The following is a 17,500-nucleotide window of genomic DNA, read 5'->3' on the forward strand; positions in this document are numbered from 1 at the left end:
CTGTGGTGCAGGGTGTGTGTACTTAACATGTGGACTCGTGGATTCAACTTACGTGGTCTTTTAAAGTAAGTCAGTAAGTACAAGCACAGAAACACGAAGCAGTATTTGTGGCGTGGATCAGGTTATTTCTTTGCTGACGTCACGGTAAGTCTGTAGACACTTAACCCAGAGGACACAATCCCTCAGAGGCGTCAAAGATACTAGTTATTTCGAGAAAGACGCTAAGGAGGTAGACTTCAGCCACATATAGTGATGTAACCTTATTCTGGTGACCTGTACTTCACTAATGGTGCTCAAATGTCAGAGCCACTCACGCCTCCCTTCCCTCCCTCAGGAACTGGGGCGGGCGCGGGAGGCAGCGGCGCGGGGAGAGAACACGGAGGCGCAAGACAAGCTCGAGAGAAAACGGGATGAGGCTCTGCAGAAGGTGAGTGGGAGTGACTGAAATGAATGTCTCACTATTGGAAGAAATTGGGGATAAAAAGAGGAACGTGTCTTTATTGTTGTTTTGTAATCGTGTAAAGAAAATGTTTGGTGATGATGTTTGAATAATAGTTCGAGGATTGGGATCTTATATGTAGAAGCAAGGCGCCCCTGCCTGCCGCGGTGCTAGGAAGGATGCGTTTGTTAGTGCCCATGTGTGTGTGTGTGTGTGTGTGTGTGTGTGTGTGTGTGTGTGTGTGTGTCTGACTTCCTTCCCAGTAGCCAGTAGCATGTGTTCTTTTTTCACCTTCCTAACAATCAACACACCACTACATTCTCCTCTTCTTCACCATTACCACCACCACCACCACCACCACCACCACTACTCTCCACTTCCTCACCTTAATCAGCTCCACCACATTCTTCGCATCTATACCCTCATCACCACTACCACCACCTCTAGCCGCCACTCAGCACTCCACGTTCCCACAGGCGAAGGAGGCGGAGGCGTGGTACAAGACGTGTGTTCATGAGGCCAACGAGCGGCACGCCTCCCTGCTGCGCCTCAAGAGGGACGTGTTGGTGCAGCTGCGGGACCTCATTTTCCAGTGTGACCAGACCATGAAGGCCGTCACCGTGGGATACTTCCAGCTGCAGCACACCGTCGCCGCCCCCGCCCCCGTGCAGGTAGGGAACGTGTTCAGTAGTACTAGTAGTATCAGTAATGGAAGCAGTGGTAGTAGTAGTAATAGTAGTAGTAGTAGTAGTAGTAGTAGTAGTAGTAGTAGTAGTAGTGATTTTTCTTTTATGTAAGAGGGACACTAGCCTAGGGCAATAAGGAAGAGGAAGAAGAGGAGACAGGAGTGTGGATGAAAAAAAAAATAGGAGGAAGAAGTGTAAAGGAAGAAGGAAGGGAAGGAGACAGGAGTGTGGAGGAGAAGGAAGGGAATGAGAGGAGAAAGAGGAGGATGAAGGAGTGAGACGAGAGGAAGGGGAGGGAAAAGTGAGAAGAGAAGGAAGAGGAGGAGGAAGAGGTGAGAGGAGAAGGAAGAGGATGATGATGCAGGAGTGAGAGAAGGAAGACGAGTGAGAGGGTGACACCATTCAACTTAGAATAGAGTAATGAAATTTTTCCACTTTCTGTGTTTGCTTTCGCCTCTCTCGATTTCTTTTTGTAGGTTTCCTTTATTTTCTTTCTCTTTCTTCTGTATTTTTTAGTCTTGCTCTACTTCTCTTGGTTTTATTTTTTCACATTTTGTCTTCCATTTCGCCTTCTCTGCCTCTGCATCCCCCTCTCTCTCTCTCTCTCTCTCTCTCTCTCTCTCTCTCTCTCTCTCTCTCTCTCTCTCTCTCTCTCTCTCTTGTTTTTGTTCCTTCCAAACTCTTCCTCAGCAGCAGTTCCCTCTCCTCCTCTCCCTTACGTGGCTGCTTTTTATATCCTTTTGCACTCTTTCCTCATCCCTTCCCTCTATAACTCATCTCCCTTCCTCCTCTTCCCCTTCCTTCCCTCCGCCATTCCTCCTGCTACTTCTCCTTACTTCTACTACTCTTTCTTTTTCCCTTCCGCCACTCATCCTCCTTCCCTCCTCACAGTTCCAGACGCTGTGTGAAAGTTCCCGCCTTTACGAGCCGGGTTCTCAGTACATGGAGTTTGTGAAGCGTCTCGGACCCTCACCAGGACCCGAGCAGCCCGAGTCCCCTTTCACGTTTCAATCTTACCGCCCTGGGGCCTCCAACTTGTCCCCCCAACATGACCCCGCCGCCAATGGGGCCGTCCCTCCCCACGACGACCTGCAGGGTGAGTGTACGACCTTATCTCCTCTAGGTGTGTCTGATGTCAAGACTGATAATGATGGCATGATACTTATTATTTCATGACCGACTCTGCATGATTTTATTGAGGGAATAAATAAGCTTAGGGACTGAAAGGTTTTAATTTCTCGGTCACTTCTTTTATTATCATTGTTATCATTCGAAGCTATGCACTAAACTTGCACTAAACTGTTCTATTAAGCGTGAGGAGAAGCCATAACACTGAAAGCAAAAATTGGGCACCGAGATTTTAACGATTTGATTACACCATTTATTGTGAGAGAAATTGTACTGTAAACCTACACTAGGCCGTTTGGTGTCACTTTAAGAGAAGCCATAACACTGACAGAATCGTCACATGTCTTAGATACATAACACCTTCTCTGGATACATTCACAGCCTTCACTTGATGTAACCACTCTGCCATAACCTAAAATCTTCCCACTGTTAATCACCCTCCCTTTCATTATCTTGCCGTTTTCTTCACTTCACCATATACCCTTTAACATAGGTTCATATACCCTCTGATGTCCGGCACTGCTTTAGACTCATTTCATTTACTCGGAAGATTAATAGTTTGAACGTTATTTCGATGCATTCACTCATTAACTGGTCATATTCGGAAACACTCTCATCAGGATTGTTTTCAGAGCACTCAGGAATGATGAGTCAGGTTTATAGGATTTTTTTTTTTCCTATTGATGATGTATAATTTTTAAACAGTCACTACAATAATAAGAAAAAAAAAATAATGGTAATAAAATAATTCTTCAAGACTAAGACGCTCACTTGACACCATGAAAAACCACCCGAGACTAAGCATTGAAATGTTTAATGATACTGATGGTGCGCAGTTCCTAAACAATCACTGCAATCATTAAAATAATAATAATAATAATAATAATAATAATAATAATAATAATAATAATAATAATAATAATAATAATAATAATAATAGAAACACTCTTGAAAACTACGCCTCCCACTAGAGAACATGAAAAAATAGTCTAGATTAAGCGGTGGAATGTTAAATGAGACTGAGCATTGTGTCTTTCTGTTGCAGTGGATGGTTTGCCAGCTCATAGAATAATAAAATAAATAAATAGATAATGATAATAATGAAAACACCCTTGAGAACTAAACCTCTCACTAGACAACATGAAAAAAAAAAGAAGTCTATATTACGCACTGGAATGCTTAATAAAACTGAACACTGTGTCTTTCTGTTGCAGTGGATTGTTTACCAGGTCATAAGATCATAAAAAAAATAATAATAAAATAATAATAATAAAAAAAAACACCCTTGAAAACTATACCACCCACTAAACAACATGAAAAAAAGTCTAGGTTAAGAGTTGGAATGTTTAATGAGGTGGAGCACTGTGTCATTCTGTTGCAGTGGGTCGTTTGCAAGGTCCCGGCGGCAGTGATACAGACAGCGTGGGGTCCTCGGCCAAGAGTATGGAAGGCTCCCCAACCGCCTCCCCGCTGCCCCCGCCACGCCGCCCCCACACCGTGTCCTCCGGGGATGAGCTGGAGACCGACCCTGACACCGGTAAGGAATTAAGACTAGGATGAAAGGGAAGAAAGGAGTGAGGGATAGACTGGAAGGTAGTTGAATATTGCAAGCACAGGAGAGGTACAAATTCTGATACTGGTGACAAAGGAATGGAGACAAGAGGAAGGAAGGAAGGAGGGAGAGAGAGGGGTGTAAAGAGAGAAGATTATAAATATAGGAAGCAGGAAGGCAGATGAATATTGCAAACACAGGAAAGGTACAGAGACTGGGAAGAGACTTAAGAGGGGAAAAAATGGATGTGAGAAATATGGAGAACAGGGTCAGTTAGAGAGAGAGAGAGAGAGAGAGAGAGAGAGAGAGAGAGAGAGAGAGAGAGAGAGAGAGAGAGAGAGAGAGAGAGAGAGAGAGAGAGAGAGAGAGAGAGAGAGAGAGAGAGAGAGAGAGAGAGAGAGAGAGAGAGAGAGAGAGAGAGAGAGAGAGAGAGAGAATAGACAAACGAAAATGAAAGAAAAGCAAGAACGACAGAAAGAAAAAGAAAAACAATTCTTTCAAGGGACACGGCGACACAAGCAACAAGTTGAACTCATTACTGGAACAAAGAAGCGTAAAAAACAGACAAGAAAAGAAAGTAACGAGCCAGAATATTGGAAAAAAAAGACTATCCCTCAACAGAAAGAAAAAAATGGGAGAGGATAATGAAAGGGAAGCTAATAACGGCCCTCTCCTACCATCAGAGAGAGAGAGAGAGAGAGAGAGAGAGAGAGAGAGAGAGAGAGAGAGAGAGAGAGAGAGAGAGAGAGAGAGAGAGAGAGAGAGAGAGAGAGAGAGAGAGAGAGAGAGAGAGAGAGAGAGACCATATATTAAAGACCTCCCTCATGAGAGCCAACACAGCCACTGCTATTTGGCTTTCCTTTGTGTTCTTTCGAGTAGTGACAGAACCCTTATTTTCCCCAACCAGATCCTCATAAGAGCCATCATAATATCCTCTGCTATTTTTTTTCCTTTGTGTTCCTTTGAGTACAGAACATTCTCTACTTGTCCTTCCTTTTGTGTTTCTTTGAGTAGTAAAGTGACCTCTCTCCCCCCACCAGACCCTCACTACACGTACCCGTCGCGGCGGCAGGTGATGAGCAAGGCGGCCATCTCCCACTCCTTCAAGAAGCTCCTCACACCCTCCCGCTGCCGAGAGTGTGACTCCTACGTCTACTTCCACGGCTACGAGTGTGCTGAAGTGAGTGTGTGTGTGTGTGTGTGTGTGTGTGTGTGTAACTGGAGGGAGAGGTGTGATTGGTGTGTAGTAGTAGTAGTGTTGGTGGTTGTAGTAGTAGTAGTAGTTGTAGTAGTAGTAGTAGTAGTAATAGTAGTAGTAGTAGTAGTAACCCTAGTAGATTAAAAGAAGACGAAACAAGAAAAGAGGAAGGATGAAACAAGAAGAAAACAACAAAAAAGAAAGATGACAAGAAAGAAAACAGATATTTCCAGTGGCATTAGCACAGTACATAAGAACATAGAGAACACAAGAAGCCATCAGGATAGCACGTGTCAATTTCTGTATAAAGCATACGTAAATTTACCTATTTCCACGTATCATTCCCATTCATTTGTCTAATCTTTCAAGGCTCCATCATTACCCGGCATTAACAACCTGATTAATATTAAATTTATAGACCAGTTTATTTGAGGACAAGTTTAATGTTATTATTATTATTATTATCATTATTATTATTATTATTATTTTTATTATTATTAGTAGTAGTAGTAGCAGTAGTAGTAGTAGCAGTAGTAAGTGCCTCCCGGACTCTATCTGACAGGTCTGGCCTCCCGCTTTAGTTCCGTGTTCACCAGTTCAACGGGGATTGGTATGGACCCAAGTGCAGGGATTGTGAGGTCGCAGCTTGGGAAGATATCGTAGGAAACAATGTGTGTCTGTGGCTTTGTTTGTGTTGGGGGAGGGGTATGAGTGCATGTTTGTGGGTCTTGCTGGGTTGTGGATTTGTGACATTGGGAGTAGGTGTAGGTGCATGGGTGGGGTACACATTATAAAAGGTCAGAGATGGTTTATGATTCATTACAAGAAGGATAGACCGGTGTTGTATGAGTTGTATTTATTCTGCTAATATCATCACCACCACCACCACCTACTTAAATTATTCCTACTTCTACTACTACTACTACTACTACTACTACTACTACTACTACTACTACTACTACTACTACTACTACTACTACTACTACCACCACCACTACCACCACCACTACCACCATTGCCACTTTTACCACCATCACTGCTGCTACTACCACTGTCACATTCTGAACCCGATAAAAACCACCCCAGGAGAACCAGAAACTACGTAGACAGACATCCTGTGCACGAGTTCACAGTTTCCACACAAATAACACAGCAGAATCAGAACAGAAGCACAGGCACACTTCACAACACTGTCTAATATCTGAACGTCATTAGTGCGAATATCAAACAACTCCATCCGAAAACACAATATACAATAACAAGAGGAGAACTGTGAGACTCCTTGCTTAGAGGAGTATAAAAGCTCATAATTTAGATAACACGAGGAGGGTAAAAGAGAGGGTGGCTCCTTGCTCCTTGCAGTACGGGGAACGGTCAGCGCCATGAAAAATGTACACTGCAGCAAGGCCAGGAAAGGAACCAGGCTGGGATTCTCATAATTCAGGTGTATATTAGTAAGGGGAAGCTTAACTTAATTACATCCTCGATCCTGGAGGGTTTTAGATCCGAGTATGAAGTGGAGATCTGGAGTTTAGGATAGTACTGGAAACTGGGCGAAGGGTGAAGTAAAGACTGAAAAACATAATAATGAGAACATCGTGAATAGAGCTGCTTAATTATTATCCTTGATCCAGATTTTAGATCAGAGTATGAAGTGGAGATTTGGAGTTTAGGATACTACTGAAAACTGGGCTGTGGGCAGTGAAGAATATGATCAAGAAAGCATTGTGAATAGGGCAGCATGAAGGAATAGAATCAAAGGCAGTGAAGAACGAAATGAGACAGCATTGTGATTAGGGCAGAATGAAGGAAGCTGTAGCAAAGAAAGTAAAAAACTTCACAAGGAGAGCATATTAAATAGAACAATGCAAAGGAATAAGACCGCAGATAGTGAAGAACGAAATAATTTATCAAATCCCAATATCATCATTAGGATAGCTATTTATACATTTTTACAAAAGAGGCGCCAAATTTTTAATGTGGCTATGCAGTAAAGTTTTGAGATGAGTGCAATAATATAAAAAGATAATAATAATAACACTAAAAACTGGTAAATAAATAGATTTATTAAATGATAGAAAGAGCCGTACACAAGGCGGAACATTTTTTCTGACACAAATCATTAACAGCCATATCAGCACATAAACAAGTCGACCATTGGTTAGACTGAGTATTAATCACTGCAAAGCTCAATGGTCACACAAAACATTAACTTGATATACAATATAATCTCTGAGTGGCGATAACACTCTGGCTCAGAGCGGCGAAATGAAGCGTGGAGTGAAAGGTCACCGGTGTTGACAGTCAATCCTGGCGTTATTACACCCAGTGACTCGCAAAGCACGGCACTGATGAACGAGTGACGTATAATAAGAAAGTGTCAAGATAACATTATGCGCAGTACGATTCAGTAAGCACTATAATGATAAGTGACTTGAAAAGAAATAATTGGAAAGTTATAAGAAGATGAGTATTAAAACACACAAGCAAAAAAAATAAATAAATGAATAAATAAATGAATAAATAAATAAATAAAATAAATAAACTTGCTTCTATTTTGCTTTTCTTAATCAGATTTTTATTTTCTTTGTGGGAAAACAACGACACTACATTGATAAGTGAATAAAGAAAATAAGAGGAGAGAAAGACAAGAAGGGGAGTATGAAGACACTAAAGAAAATAAATTGGCTTCTCTTCTGGTTCTTTTATTCTTATTTTTCCGTTTTTCATTATTCTAATTTTTCTATCTATTTACAATTTATTTATTTACTATTAATTGAGTTTTGAGAGGAAGAATGACTTTTTAAGCGCTTTTTCCTTCTTTTTCTTTTTTTTTCTTTTCTTTGGACAATCTTCGTGTTACAAAGAAAACATTGTGCACGTTGCAGCGCTAAAAGCAATGCATTGATTAATGAACTGGTAAATAAAATAGCAAAAAAAAAAAAAAGAAGAATTCGACCTTTGGGAAGCCAGATTCAAGTTCATCAATCAATCAGGTGCCGTGTCCTCGGCGTGGGCGACTCTTCCTTCTCATCCATCACGGCCCACGGCTCTCCAAATTGTAGTTGCTGCCTTCCAGAGCCCCTGTTTTGCAATGACTTGTTCTCTCATAAGGGCAATTTGGAAAGATTGCAGATGATAACCAAGTTGTCAATGTGTTTTTTCCCCGCGTTGTTGGTGAATAATGTTAAATTATCACTAGAATCATGAAAATATACTTGACAACTCAAGCAGGAAAATTTTCAAAGGTCACAGATAATTAGTCGGGTTGTCATTGGTGTTTTCCCATTGGTGATATAGAATCGTTGTTGAATTATCATTAGAATCATGAAAATATACCTGATAACTCTAACAGGACAATTTACAAAATTCATATAATTAGTTGGACTATCTTTGGTGTTTTTTTTTCCCGCATTACTGATCCTTATTAAATTATCACCAGGATCTCGAAAATACACTTAATAATTCTAACAGGACAATTTTTAAAGCCAACAGTTGATCAGTCCGGTTCTCATAGATGCTCTTTCCCCTTTGCTGATGAAGAATTCTTGCTGAATTATCACTAGAATCACTGAGATATACTTGAAAACTCCAGCAACTTTCAGTAGAGCCTGTTGAAAGTAATGAAGATAAAGCGCCGAAACGTATGAGGATGTGGTGCCTTATTCCTAACTATAAAGGCAGGTGGTCTAATATTTGGTTGTCTGCCTGCCGGTGCCGCTGTTTCAGAGGTTAAAACAAAACAATACAAAAAAAAAAAAAAATTCACAGTTTTCTGTTGCATGAAAAAAAAAAGAAAAGGAAAAGCTGAAACAAAAATAGGAATGATTCGCGATTAAGGGAAAATAACTGTTTGTTGCGTAAAAACGAGAAAAAAGGTAAAAAAAAAAAAAAAAAAGTCAGACGCAAAACTAAAAATAAATCTCACGTAATTCTATACCGAATTGTGAATATTATCACGTAACATAGTGCCGGCAGTACCAAGCCAATGTGAGTCCAGCTAAACCGAACTGAGCCAAGCCGAACACAGTCTAGCCGATCTGAGCCGAACTGAGTCGACCCGAACTGAAACGGACCGAAATGAGCCGACCCAAATTGAATCAAGCCGAACCGAAATAATCTGAACTAAGCCGATCAGAGACTAACTGAATTGAGCCAAATCGAGACGAGCCGAACTGAACCGAACCGAACTGAGCCGAGCCGAGCCGAACTGAGCTGAACCAAGTCAAGTCGAACTGAGTGTTGAGCTAAAAAAAAAAAAAAAAAAAAAAAAACAAACTAACATTACCTTGACTAGTGGCCAGCATCCGGTGCCGCCTGAAGGTCGCGGGGAGGGGGACCATAAGGGCACCGCTATCACCGTCGTCATTATATCATGTCCCTCCCCGAAACGCCTTTCTTAAAGACCCGAAAAGAAGCAGTCTGTGGTGGCGACGTATCCTTTGCTTGTTTTATGGTAAAGAGAAGGGGGAACATTTTTTTATGAGTTTGTGATGATGGCGTAGAAGAAAGTAAAATGATAAAATGAAACAAAATTCAAATCATAACATTGAAAAAGGAACAATAAACAAAAATAAATAAATAAATAAATAAGATAGATGAATAAAAGTATAAAAAAAATGAACAAGGAAATTAGATAAAATGACTGAATAAAACAACAAGAACGTAATATAATAATAAAGGAAGAAAAGTCATTAATAAGAAACTAATATATAACGTAAAAAAATAATAAAAAAACGAACCAGAAACCAAAACGAGAAAACATGAAAAGTAAAAACATGAAATACGAAGAAAAACCACAAAGGGAGGGAGGACTTTAGAATTCAACAACAATAGAATTATCAGGCAGCGGGGAAGAGTGCAGCACAGGAACAATATGGCGGCGGCTCAGGTGAGGGGTGAGGCGGCAAGGGGACACGCGGAGGCGGCGGCGGCGGCGGCGGCGGCGGCGGCGGCCAGGTGTGGAGAGGGATTGGTTTGTCTGTTTTGTCTATTATTCTCTTGGTGAAGGTGTTTTTTTGTGTGTGAAGGTGTGAACGGTAGGGTCTCTCTCTCTCTCTCTCTCTCTCTCTCTCTCTCTCTCTCTCTCTCTCTCTCTCTCTCTCTCTCTCTCTCTCTCTCTCTCTCTCTCTCTCTCTCTCTCTCTCTCTCTCTCTCTCTCTCTCTCTCTCTCTCTCTCTCTCTCTCTCTCTCTCCTGCCCTGGCCATCACCCTCAGTCCGCGAAACTATGAATAAGATGAATAAGTGAACAGATGAGAAAAAATAATGGTAAATAAAATACGAGATCTTTCTTTCTTTTTCTCCCTTTGTTTTTACTTTTTTTTTGTCTGCCTCATTCTGCCTGCTTATTTATTGGTCTGACTATATTTATGTCATCGTATCTTTCTATCTACCTGTCCTTCTATCTGGCTATTTATCTATCAGTGTATCTATTCATCTATATCTATCTATCTCTATCTATCTATCTATCTATCTATCTATATGTATATCAGTTTTCCTGCTAATCTGTGTCTGTCTGTCTTTCTGTCTATCTACCTATCTGTTTATCTTTTCTATTCATCTATCTACCTATATATCTATCTAACTACCTATCTTCCTACCACTTAACCACCAATCTACCTACTAAAGCATCTTCTCCCAGTGATAACCAGATAGGCCAGGCTAGAGAAGAGCAGAGCAGAGGAGGAGGACGCCAATAAAAGGGAGCGCGCCCTTAACTCAGAATCGACCACCGCAAGACTGACTTGCAATTTATGTGAAATACGAAAGTGAATGTCAAGGGAATCCTGGGCTGCCACGCGACCGCCAGCACACCATCACTCTCTCGCCCAGTATTCTGAGACCCTCCGCTTCCTCACCACAACTATATTTTCAAAGGCCACAGAGATGATTAGCCGTGTTCTCAAGAGTGTTTCGCTTGTTGATAATGTAGAAATGTTGTTGATCTGTCACTAGAACCGTAACAACACCATTAAAAAACTTGTGTACTCCTTACTTCATCATCTACGTAGTGCCTTTTGAAAGTAGTAGAGGTGCGGTCAGAAATGTTTCAGAATATCTCTCTCTCTCTCTCTCTCTCTCTCTCTCTCTCTCTCTCTCTCTCTCTCTCTCTCTCTCTCTCTCTCTCTCTCTCTCTCTCTCTCTCTCTCTCTCTCTCTCTCTGGGGTGCAAGATTATAGGCATAAACATATTTTGTTTACATTTTTTTTGTGGGGGGAGGAGGGGGAGTGGGTTTTGTTCTAGCCACTGAACATTCTTGCCTTGACGTTAGTTTGGGTTCCAAATGACAAACCTCGTGACCTTTTGAGGCGGTATTGTCTGTCTGTCCCTCCGTGGATCGATTGGTTAGATTTTTTTTTTCTCTCTCTCAGCTACCTTCCTTTTCTTCCTCTCCGTTCACTTGTTTCCTTTCCTTTCCTTTCCTTCTTTTCCTTCCTTTTCCTTTACTTCTCCTTTTCTTTCCTTTCCTTTCCTTTGCTTTTCTTTATTTTCTTTCCTTTCCTTCTCCTTTCTTTTCCTTTCCTTTCCTTTCCTTTCTTTTCCTTTGTTTCTCCTTTCCTTTTCTTTCTTTTCTTTCTTTCTTTTCTTCCCTCCTTTCATCCACTTCTTGTAGTTGGTGTTAATTGATCACATTTTTGTCTGGTGCCTTTGTCTTTCAGTTTCTTTGTCTGTCTGTCTGTCTGTCTCTCTGTCTGTTTGTCTGTCTGTCTCTCTGTCTGTCTGTCTGTCTGTCTGTCTGTCGTTTTCTGCCTGTCTGTCTGTATGTATGGTTTCTCCAGTTTCCCTCCATAAGCTTTTCTCTCTCTCTCTCTCTCTCTCTCTCTCTCTCTCTCTCTCTCTCTCTCTCTCTCTCTCTCTTCACGGGAAACTCGTTTGGCACTTCAGTAAATACGTACATTTCCTAAGAGAAGTATATAATTTACTGTATTCTCCAGCAGAAGTAGCCCCTGCCTTAATTTACATGTTAATGCATTGTTCTCTCTCTCTCTCTCTCTCTCTCTCTCTCTCTCTCTCTCTCTCTCTCTCTCTCTCTCTCTCTCTCTCTCTCTCTCTCTCTCTCTCTCTCTCTCTCTCTCTCTCTCTCTCTCTCTCTCTCTCTCTCTCTCTCCCTCGCGTGATAATGGTCGTGTTAATGTTCCATAAAATAATGAAGATCCGCTATCCTTTCATTATCTCTCATTCCACTTCAGGTTCGCTGCATCCGTCGGGGTTGTTTACGCTTCCTGTGCGGGAGGTAATCACGCCATCAGATATTCCGTTCATATTTGTCTTCGTTCTCAATGATTTCCTACCCGACTGACTTTCCGCGACACGAGGTGAAGGGTGTTTGTGTCTCTGCCTCCGTCATACAAAACTGGTGCTTGGATGCCTCTTGAAGTACAAAGTATAAACCACATCTTCTTTTTTGAGAATCTTGTTCATTTTTCACTTTATTCATTCTTTCTTATGCGGCAAATTAATGGAACGTTTTCTTATTTGTGTGTTCCTGGTCGGTAGCCTTCATGCGTAAAAGAAAATAAAAGACAACAAAGTGCTGCACAATCTGTAGTATACTTTGAGTGGTATTCTGGTAAGGTGCTCTCCTCGCTGTCAAGGGTTTGTTAGTTCGATCCTCGCTCGGAGTAGATTGTAGGTAGAACACATAACGCTTTTCTCCTTCTTCTTCTTGTTCTTCTTGTTCTTTTTCTTTTTCTTTTTCTTTTTCTTCTTCTCCTTCGTTACTGTAGCCAGCGCAGTGTGACCTTGTTTTCGCGACGCCGTAACTCATTCAGTTCTCAGTAATGCAAAATTTAAGAACGTTTTGTCTTCTATTGAGTCTCTCTCTATTGTGGATATCTCGGAACCGGGTATTGCATCACTCACAACATTTGCAAATACCTCCAGCAGTTTCAACTCTTCATGCTGGGATTGATAACATCCAACATTGACACAGCGTTGAAAAATCAGATACACGCAAACACCGGCAGACAAACACACACACACACACACACACACTCACACACACACACACACACACACACACACACACACACACACACACACACACACACACACACACACACACACACACACACACACACACACACACACACTGCTGAGTACGTGGGAGACATGCTGGTCGTAAGGGTGAGTGGGCTATAGACTAGTGTATTATAAGTCCAGTCTGATCACACCTGCTTTGCTCTACCTTGGATCCTACAGTAAAAAAAATCCCCAACTAGAGAGAGAAGACGTTCGAAGGCGGGAGGCGAGACGATGAAGGAATTTTTTTATTTTTTTTCGATAATCAAATAACCTTCGAAGGAAAGCCGTGAAAGAGCGGAGGCGAGGATGGCAAGAATACCGTTCTTAATATCTGGGGTTGAATCTTACGTGAGGCAACAGAAATGAGGCTCCAGGCGCGTACTCTATGCTGGGATGGGCGTCAGATTGAGCCTTTGGAGTTGTGGGTGCGAGACACGTGTGTCCTGAGGCGTCGTGGCATGAATAGCCTGCCGAGGGTGGTGACCGCGTCCTTTCACTCGGTCCAGTTCCTTGCGGCGCCGCTAAGAGCTCCCCTAAAGAAGACTTGCCACCAACACGGCATTTTGAGGTGGCGGGGAGGGTTTCAGAGTAGAGGACGGACTTAATTCAGTACGAGGGGCGATGGTGATGTAACAGATGACATTTCGTGGAGGCTTATCTTTCTCACTTTTCCATATTTTACCAATCAAAGAGACTGACCAAGAGGTGTGGGGGTGGAAAATTGCCTCCTCACTTGCCGCTCCTTAAAAAATAATAATAATAATAAATAAAATAAATAAATAAATAAAAAGTGAAGAAAATAGTCGAACAGTAACAGTGTAGCGTGCAGAGACAGGCTGGTGTGGAGCTAAAGCGAGGTTGCTGGAGGTCTTAGCGTTTACCGACGTCTGTGCCTCCATACAGACCAGATGACGTTTAATGGAGACGGCATAAAATCAGACATTCTCCTGTGTGTGTGTGTGTGTGTGTGTTTAATCTGACTCAGGGCTGCAGGGTGTGTACACAAATTTGTGATATACATGTAAACAATACGTACATGCCTCAGCACGCCAGCACTGCGACGCGGCGGGAGTCCCTGCAGCCTGGCCACACTCAGCACAAGGCGGTGTTGAGGTGGCTGGGGTTCGCCGGTTGAATGTTGCAGGCCGGGCTGAGGCTTTCCAGAACAAGAACCCCGGCCATTTCGTTCTTAGTCCAGCTGCTGCAAACGCTCACCCACGCACCTCATTGTGAACCTCATTGTGACTGTGTGTGTGTGTGTGTGTGTGTGTGTGTGTGTGTGTGTGTGTTTAGGTTGGTTGCAGGGGAGCTTCATTAAATCAGGCGCTGTAGGGGTCGGTGAACCCCGCCGATCTAATGAAATTCTGAATAAATTATCATCGCAAACACGAAGCGCTGAAAAGGAAAAAAGAGAGAGAGAAAGAGAGAGAGAAAGAACCGTTTCCTTTTTTATGAGTTTCCAGAATGTCTACAAGATGAGAAGACATTTGAATGGATCAGTTTTGTTTGAACTTTGGTGGTGGAGTAATTGTTGTGAGTTCTCCCTGCCACAGCATCGCTCCTCCCTTTTCTTCCCTCTAATAGCATCACTCCTCCCCTTTCCTTCTTTTCTCTCAGACCACCGCTCCTCCCCTTTCCCTTCTTTTCTTCAAGAGCATCACTCCGTTCCATCCTTTTCCCTTCTCTCCTTTCCTTTTTTTTGCCATATTTTCCTTCTCTCCTTTCTTTTTTTTCCCATATTTTCCTTCCACGACATCGTTTTCTTACTCCCTTCATTCCTTTCCTTCCAACTCAATCTTCGCTCATTTTCTTCCTTCTGTTCCATCACAGTTTCCTCCCCCTCAACCACCGCACTTCTTCCCCTTCTGACCTCCACATCACCAATCCTTTCCGTTCTGCCCTCCCCTTCCTTCCCTTGTCATGCGGCTTTTCTCCTCTACCTTCCTTCCCGCCACTCGCCCCGCTCTCCCTTCGTTTCATCGTCTAATGAATTTAATTTCTTGTATTCGGGATCCATTCTCCCACGCAGTTCAGTCACCCCGCGCTGATATCCGTCTTATCTCGCGGCGTAAATGTTGGGTTTTCATCGTAATCCGTACTGTTGGGAACCTCGTGCGTGTGACATCGTATACCTGCGTTATCGTACTTGTGACATCCACAGTGTTGACACAGTAATGGCTCTTACATCCTGATCAAACAGCGCCTTCCTTTCCCTTCTCCTTTGATCCCCGACCCTTCTGTTCCCTCTATCCATTCCGTTCCTACCGGCTCTTCTGTCCTCTGCTATCTTTTCTCCTTTTCTCTCTTTCGTCTGTTCTGTCCTATCCTTCCTTCTGTTTCCTCTGTCACCACCTATCTCCTCCATACATACCCATTCATCTCTCTCTCTCTCTCTCTCTCTCTCTCTCTCTCTTCTCTCTCTCTCTCTCTCTCTCTCTCTCTCTCTCTCTCTCTCTCTCTCTCTCTCCTCTCTTCTATTTTGTTCCTTCCGTCTCTTCCGTCAACTTCCGTCTCCCTTCAAATACACCTATTTACCCATCTCTCCCTCCCTTCCGTTCCCTTTCATTTTCTATCTCATCCGTGCCCTCCTGTCCCTCTCAAATCCTCACCCCCACTCACTCCTCTCTTCTCTCTCCCCCCAGTGCGGGTTGGGTTGCCACAAGAAATGCCTGGAGACTCTGGCGATCAAATGCGGACACAAGCGGCTGCCTCGCAAGATGACCACCTTTGGGGTTGACCTGGCGCAGCACCTCACGGAGACCAACACCACCGTGCCGCACCTGGTGGTCAAGTGTGTGGCCGAGATTGACGCGCGAGGAGGCAAGATCAAGGTGAGTGACAGGGACGGGGGGAGGGAGGGACAGGGAAAGGGAGTGAGAAAGGAGGGAAGGAGAAGGGAAAGGGTCTGTCCAATGTCACGCTGGGCTGATGTTACTTGGATTGGGATTAGTTGACTTGAGGTGGCTGTGTGTGTGTGTGTGTGTGTGTGTGTGTGTGTGTGTGCTTCAGGCGCTTTAATTAATGTATGTATGTATGTATGTATGTATGTATGGTTTTGGATCGCTTCACAAATTCATAAATCTCTCATCCCTTAAAAAAAAAAAATGTTCGCAGAGGGGAACAGACTTGCATTGGAAAATTAGTTCATTTTTACATACGAGCTATTTTATGTAAGTTGGATTGTAATATATAGCATTTTTATTTGCACCAAACATTGCCTATTTTTATTTGTGATTGATATGTGGTCAGTAAAACAGTATAATCTAAATGTGTGTGTGTGTGTGTGCGGTGAGCTTCAGAGTAGATGCATATTGTTGTAGAACCATGCAAACTTATTAAGAGGACCTTTTTCCTTACCCCAGCGACTTTCACATCCTTCCCTGCTCTGCCCTGCCCCTCTACACGTGACCGATTGTTGTTTGATCCCCGCCTGGTCCCGCCTTTCTGTTATTCCATGTTCGTTTTGCTCTCCCATTTCCCTGCCTGTTCTCTGTTCCTCTGTGCTTCCGAATAACAGAATACTTGACTTTCCCTTCCTGCTCCCCTCAGGCTGCTCTTCTATTATTCCCTGAGGGTTAAGCCTTCCCCTTACCCCCTCCTTCTCCTCCCCATCCCTTTCCCTCTCTCGCTGGCATCACCCACTAACCCGGACCTGCCTTTGCCTTCATCCCGCCTGACATGTCTCTTCCTGTACTAATCTAACTTAAAAAATCTGTACTGGACGAGCTTCCTTTCATGCTGTGCACTAGACGCATTCATTCCCAGCCACTCACTCCCTCTTCTTGCTTTAAAACACCCTTATTTCCCCCCCCTTGTCCAAAACACGCTTTTCCCTTTTTCTTCCCGTTTACAGCACCACTCCTGAAATCCCTCCTTTACTCTTCCTCCTCCTTGCTCCAAAGAGGTTTTCTCCTTACCTCCAAAACACCTTATTTCCCCGCTCGCTGCTTATCCTGCTCCGCCACATCCCGGCACCCAGTTCCAACACCCAGTTTCTCTCGCTGCAGGGAATCTACCGCGTGTCTGGAGTTAAGAGCCGCGTGGAGAAGCTGTGCCAGGCCTTTGAGAATGGGGCGCACCTGGTGGACTTAAGCGACCAGCACCCGAACGTCATCGCCAACGTGCATAAGCTTTACTTGCGTCAGCTGCCAGAACCTTTATTGACCTTCAGACTGTACCCGGACTTCATCAGGTGTGAGCGAGGAGAGGCGAGGTGAGATAGACGTGTGAATGGAGTATGTGAGATGGACAGGTGAGTGGGTGAGGTGGCTGGGATGCATAGGAGATTAGATTAGATAGCTGAGGTGAGATAGACAAATGAGATGCAGGAAAGGTCGTATAGGCAGTGGAATAGGCAGGTGGAGGCAGAGAAAATGAGACAAACATATGGGATGAACAAGTGGGAGTCAGAGGAAGTGAGACAAATGAGGTGGAATACGAGGAGATAGACAGGTGAGATGGTGAAAAGGTC

General features: G+C 43.2%; 1 protein-coding gene across 1 annotated transcript in view; it reads left to right on the forward strand.

Moving 5' to 3' along the window:
* The window catches only part of LOC135106892 (rho GTPase-activating protein 45-like), a 182,307-nt gene that overhangs the window by 144,597 nt on the left and 20,210 nt on the right, over positions 1-17,500 (forward strand). Inside the window, exons 12-18 of the mRNA XM_064016283.1 lie at positions 335-427; positions 916-1,110; positions 2,017-2,221; positions 3,635-3,790; positions 4,846-4,985; positions 15,672-15,860; positions 17,037-17,221. Coding sequence (XP_063872353.1) covers positions 335-427; positions 916-1,110; positions 2,017-2,221; positions 3,635-3,790; positions 4,846-4,985; positions 15,672-15,860; positions 17,037-17,221 — 1,163 coding nt within the window. The remainder of the gene's footprint in view (positions 1-334; positions 428-915; positions 1,111-2,016; positions 2,222-3,634; positions 3,791-4,845; positions 4,986-15,671; positions 15,861-17,036; positions 17,222-17,500) is intronic.

The sequence above is a fragment of the Scylla paramamosain genome, chromosome 2 (genome assembly GCF_035594125.1).
Source record: "Scylla paramamosain isolate STU-SP2022 chromosome 2, ASM3559412v1, whole genome shotgun sequence".
NCBI lineage: Eukaryota > Metazoa > Arthropoda > Malacostraca > Decapoda > Portunidae > Scylla > Scylla paramamosain.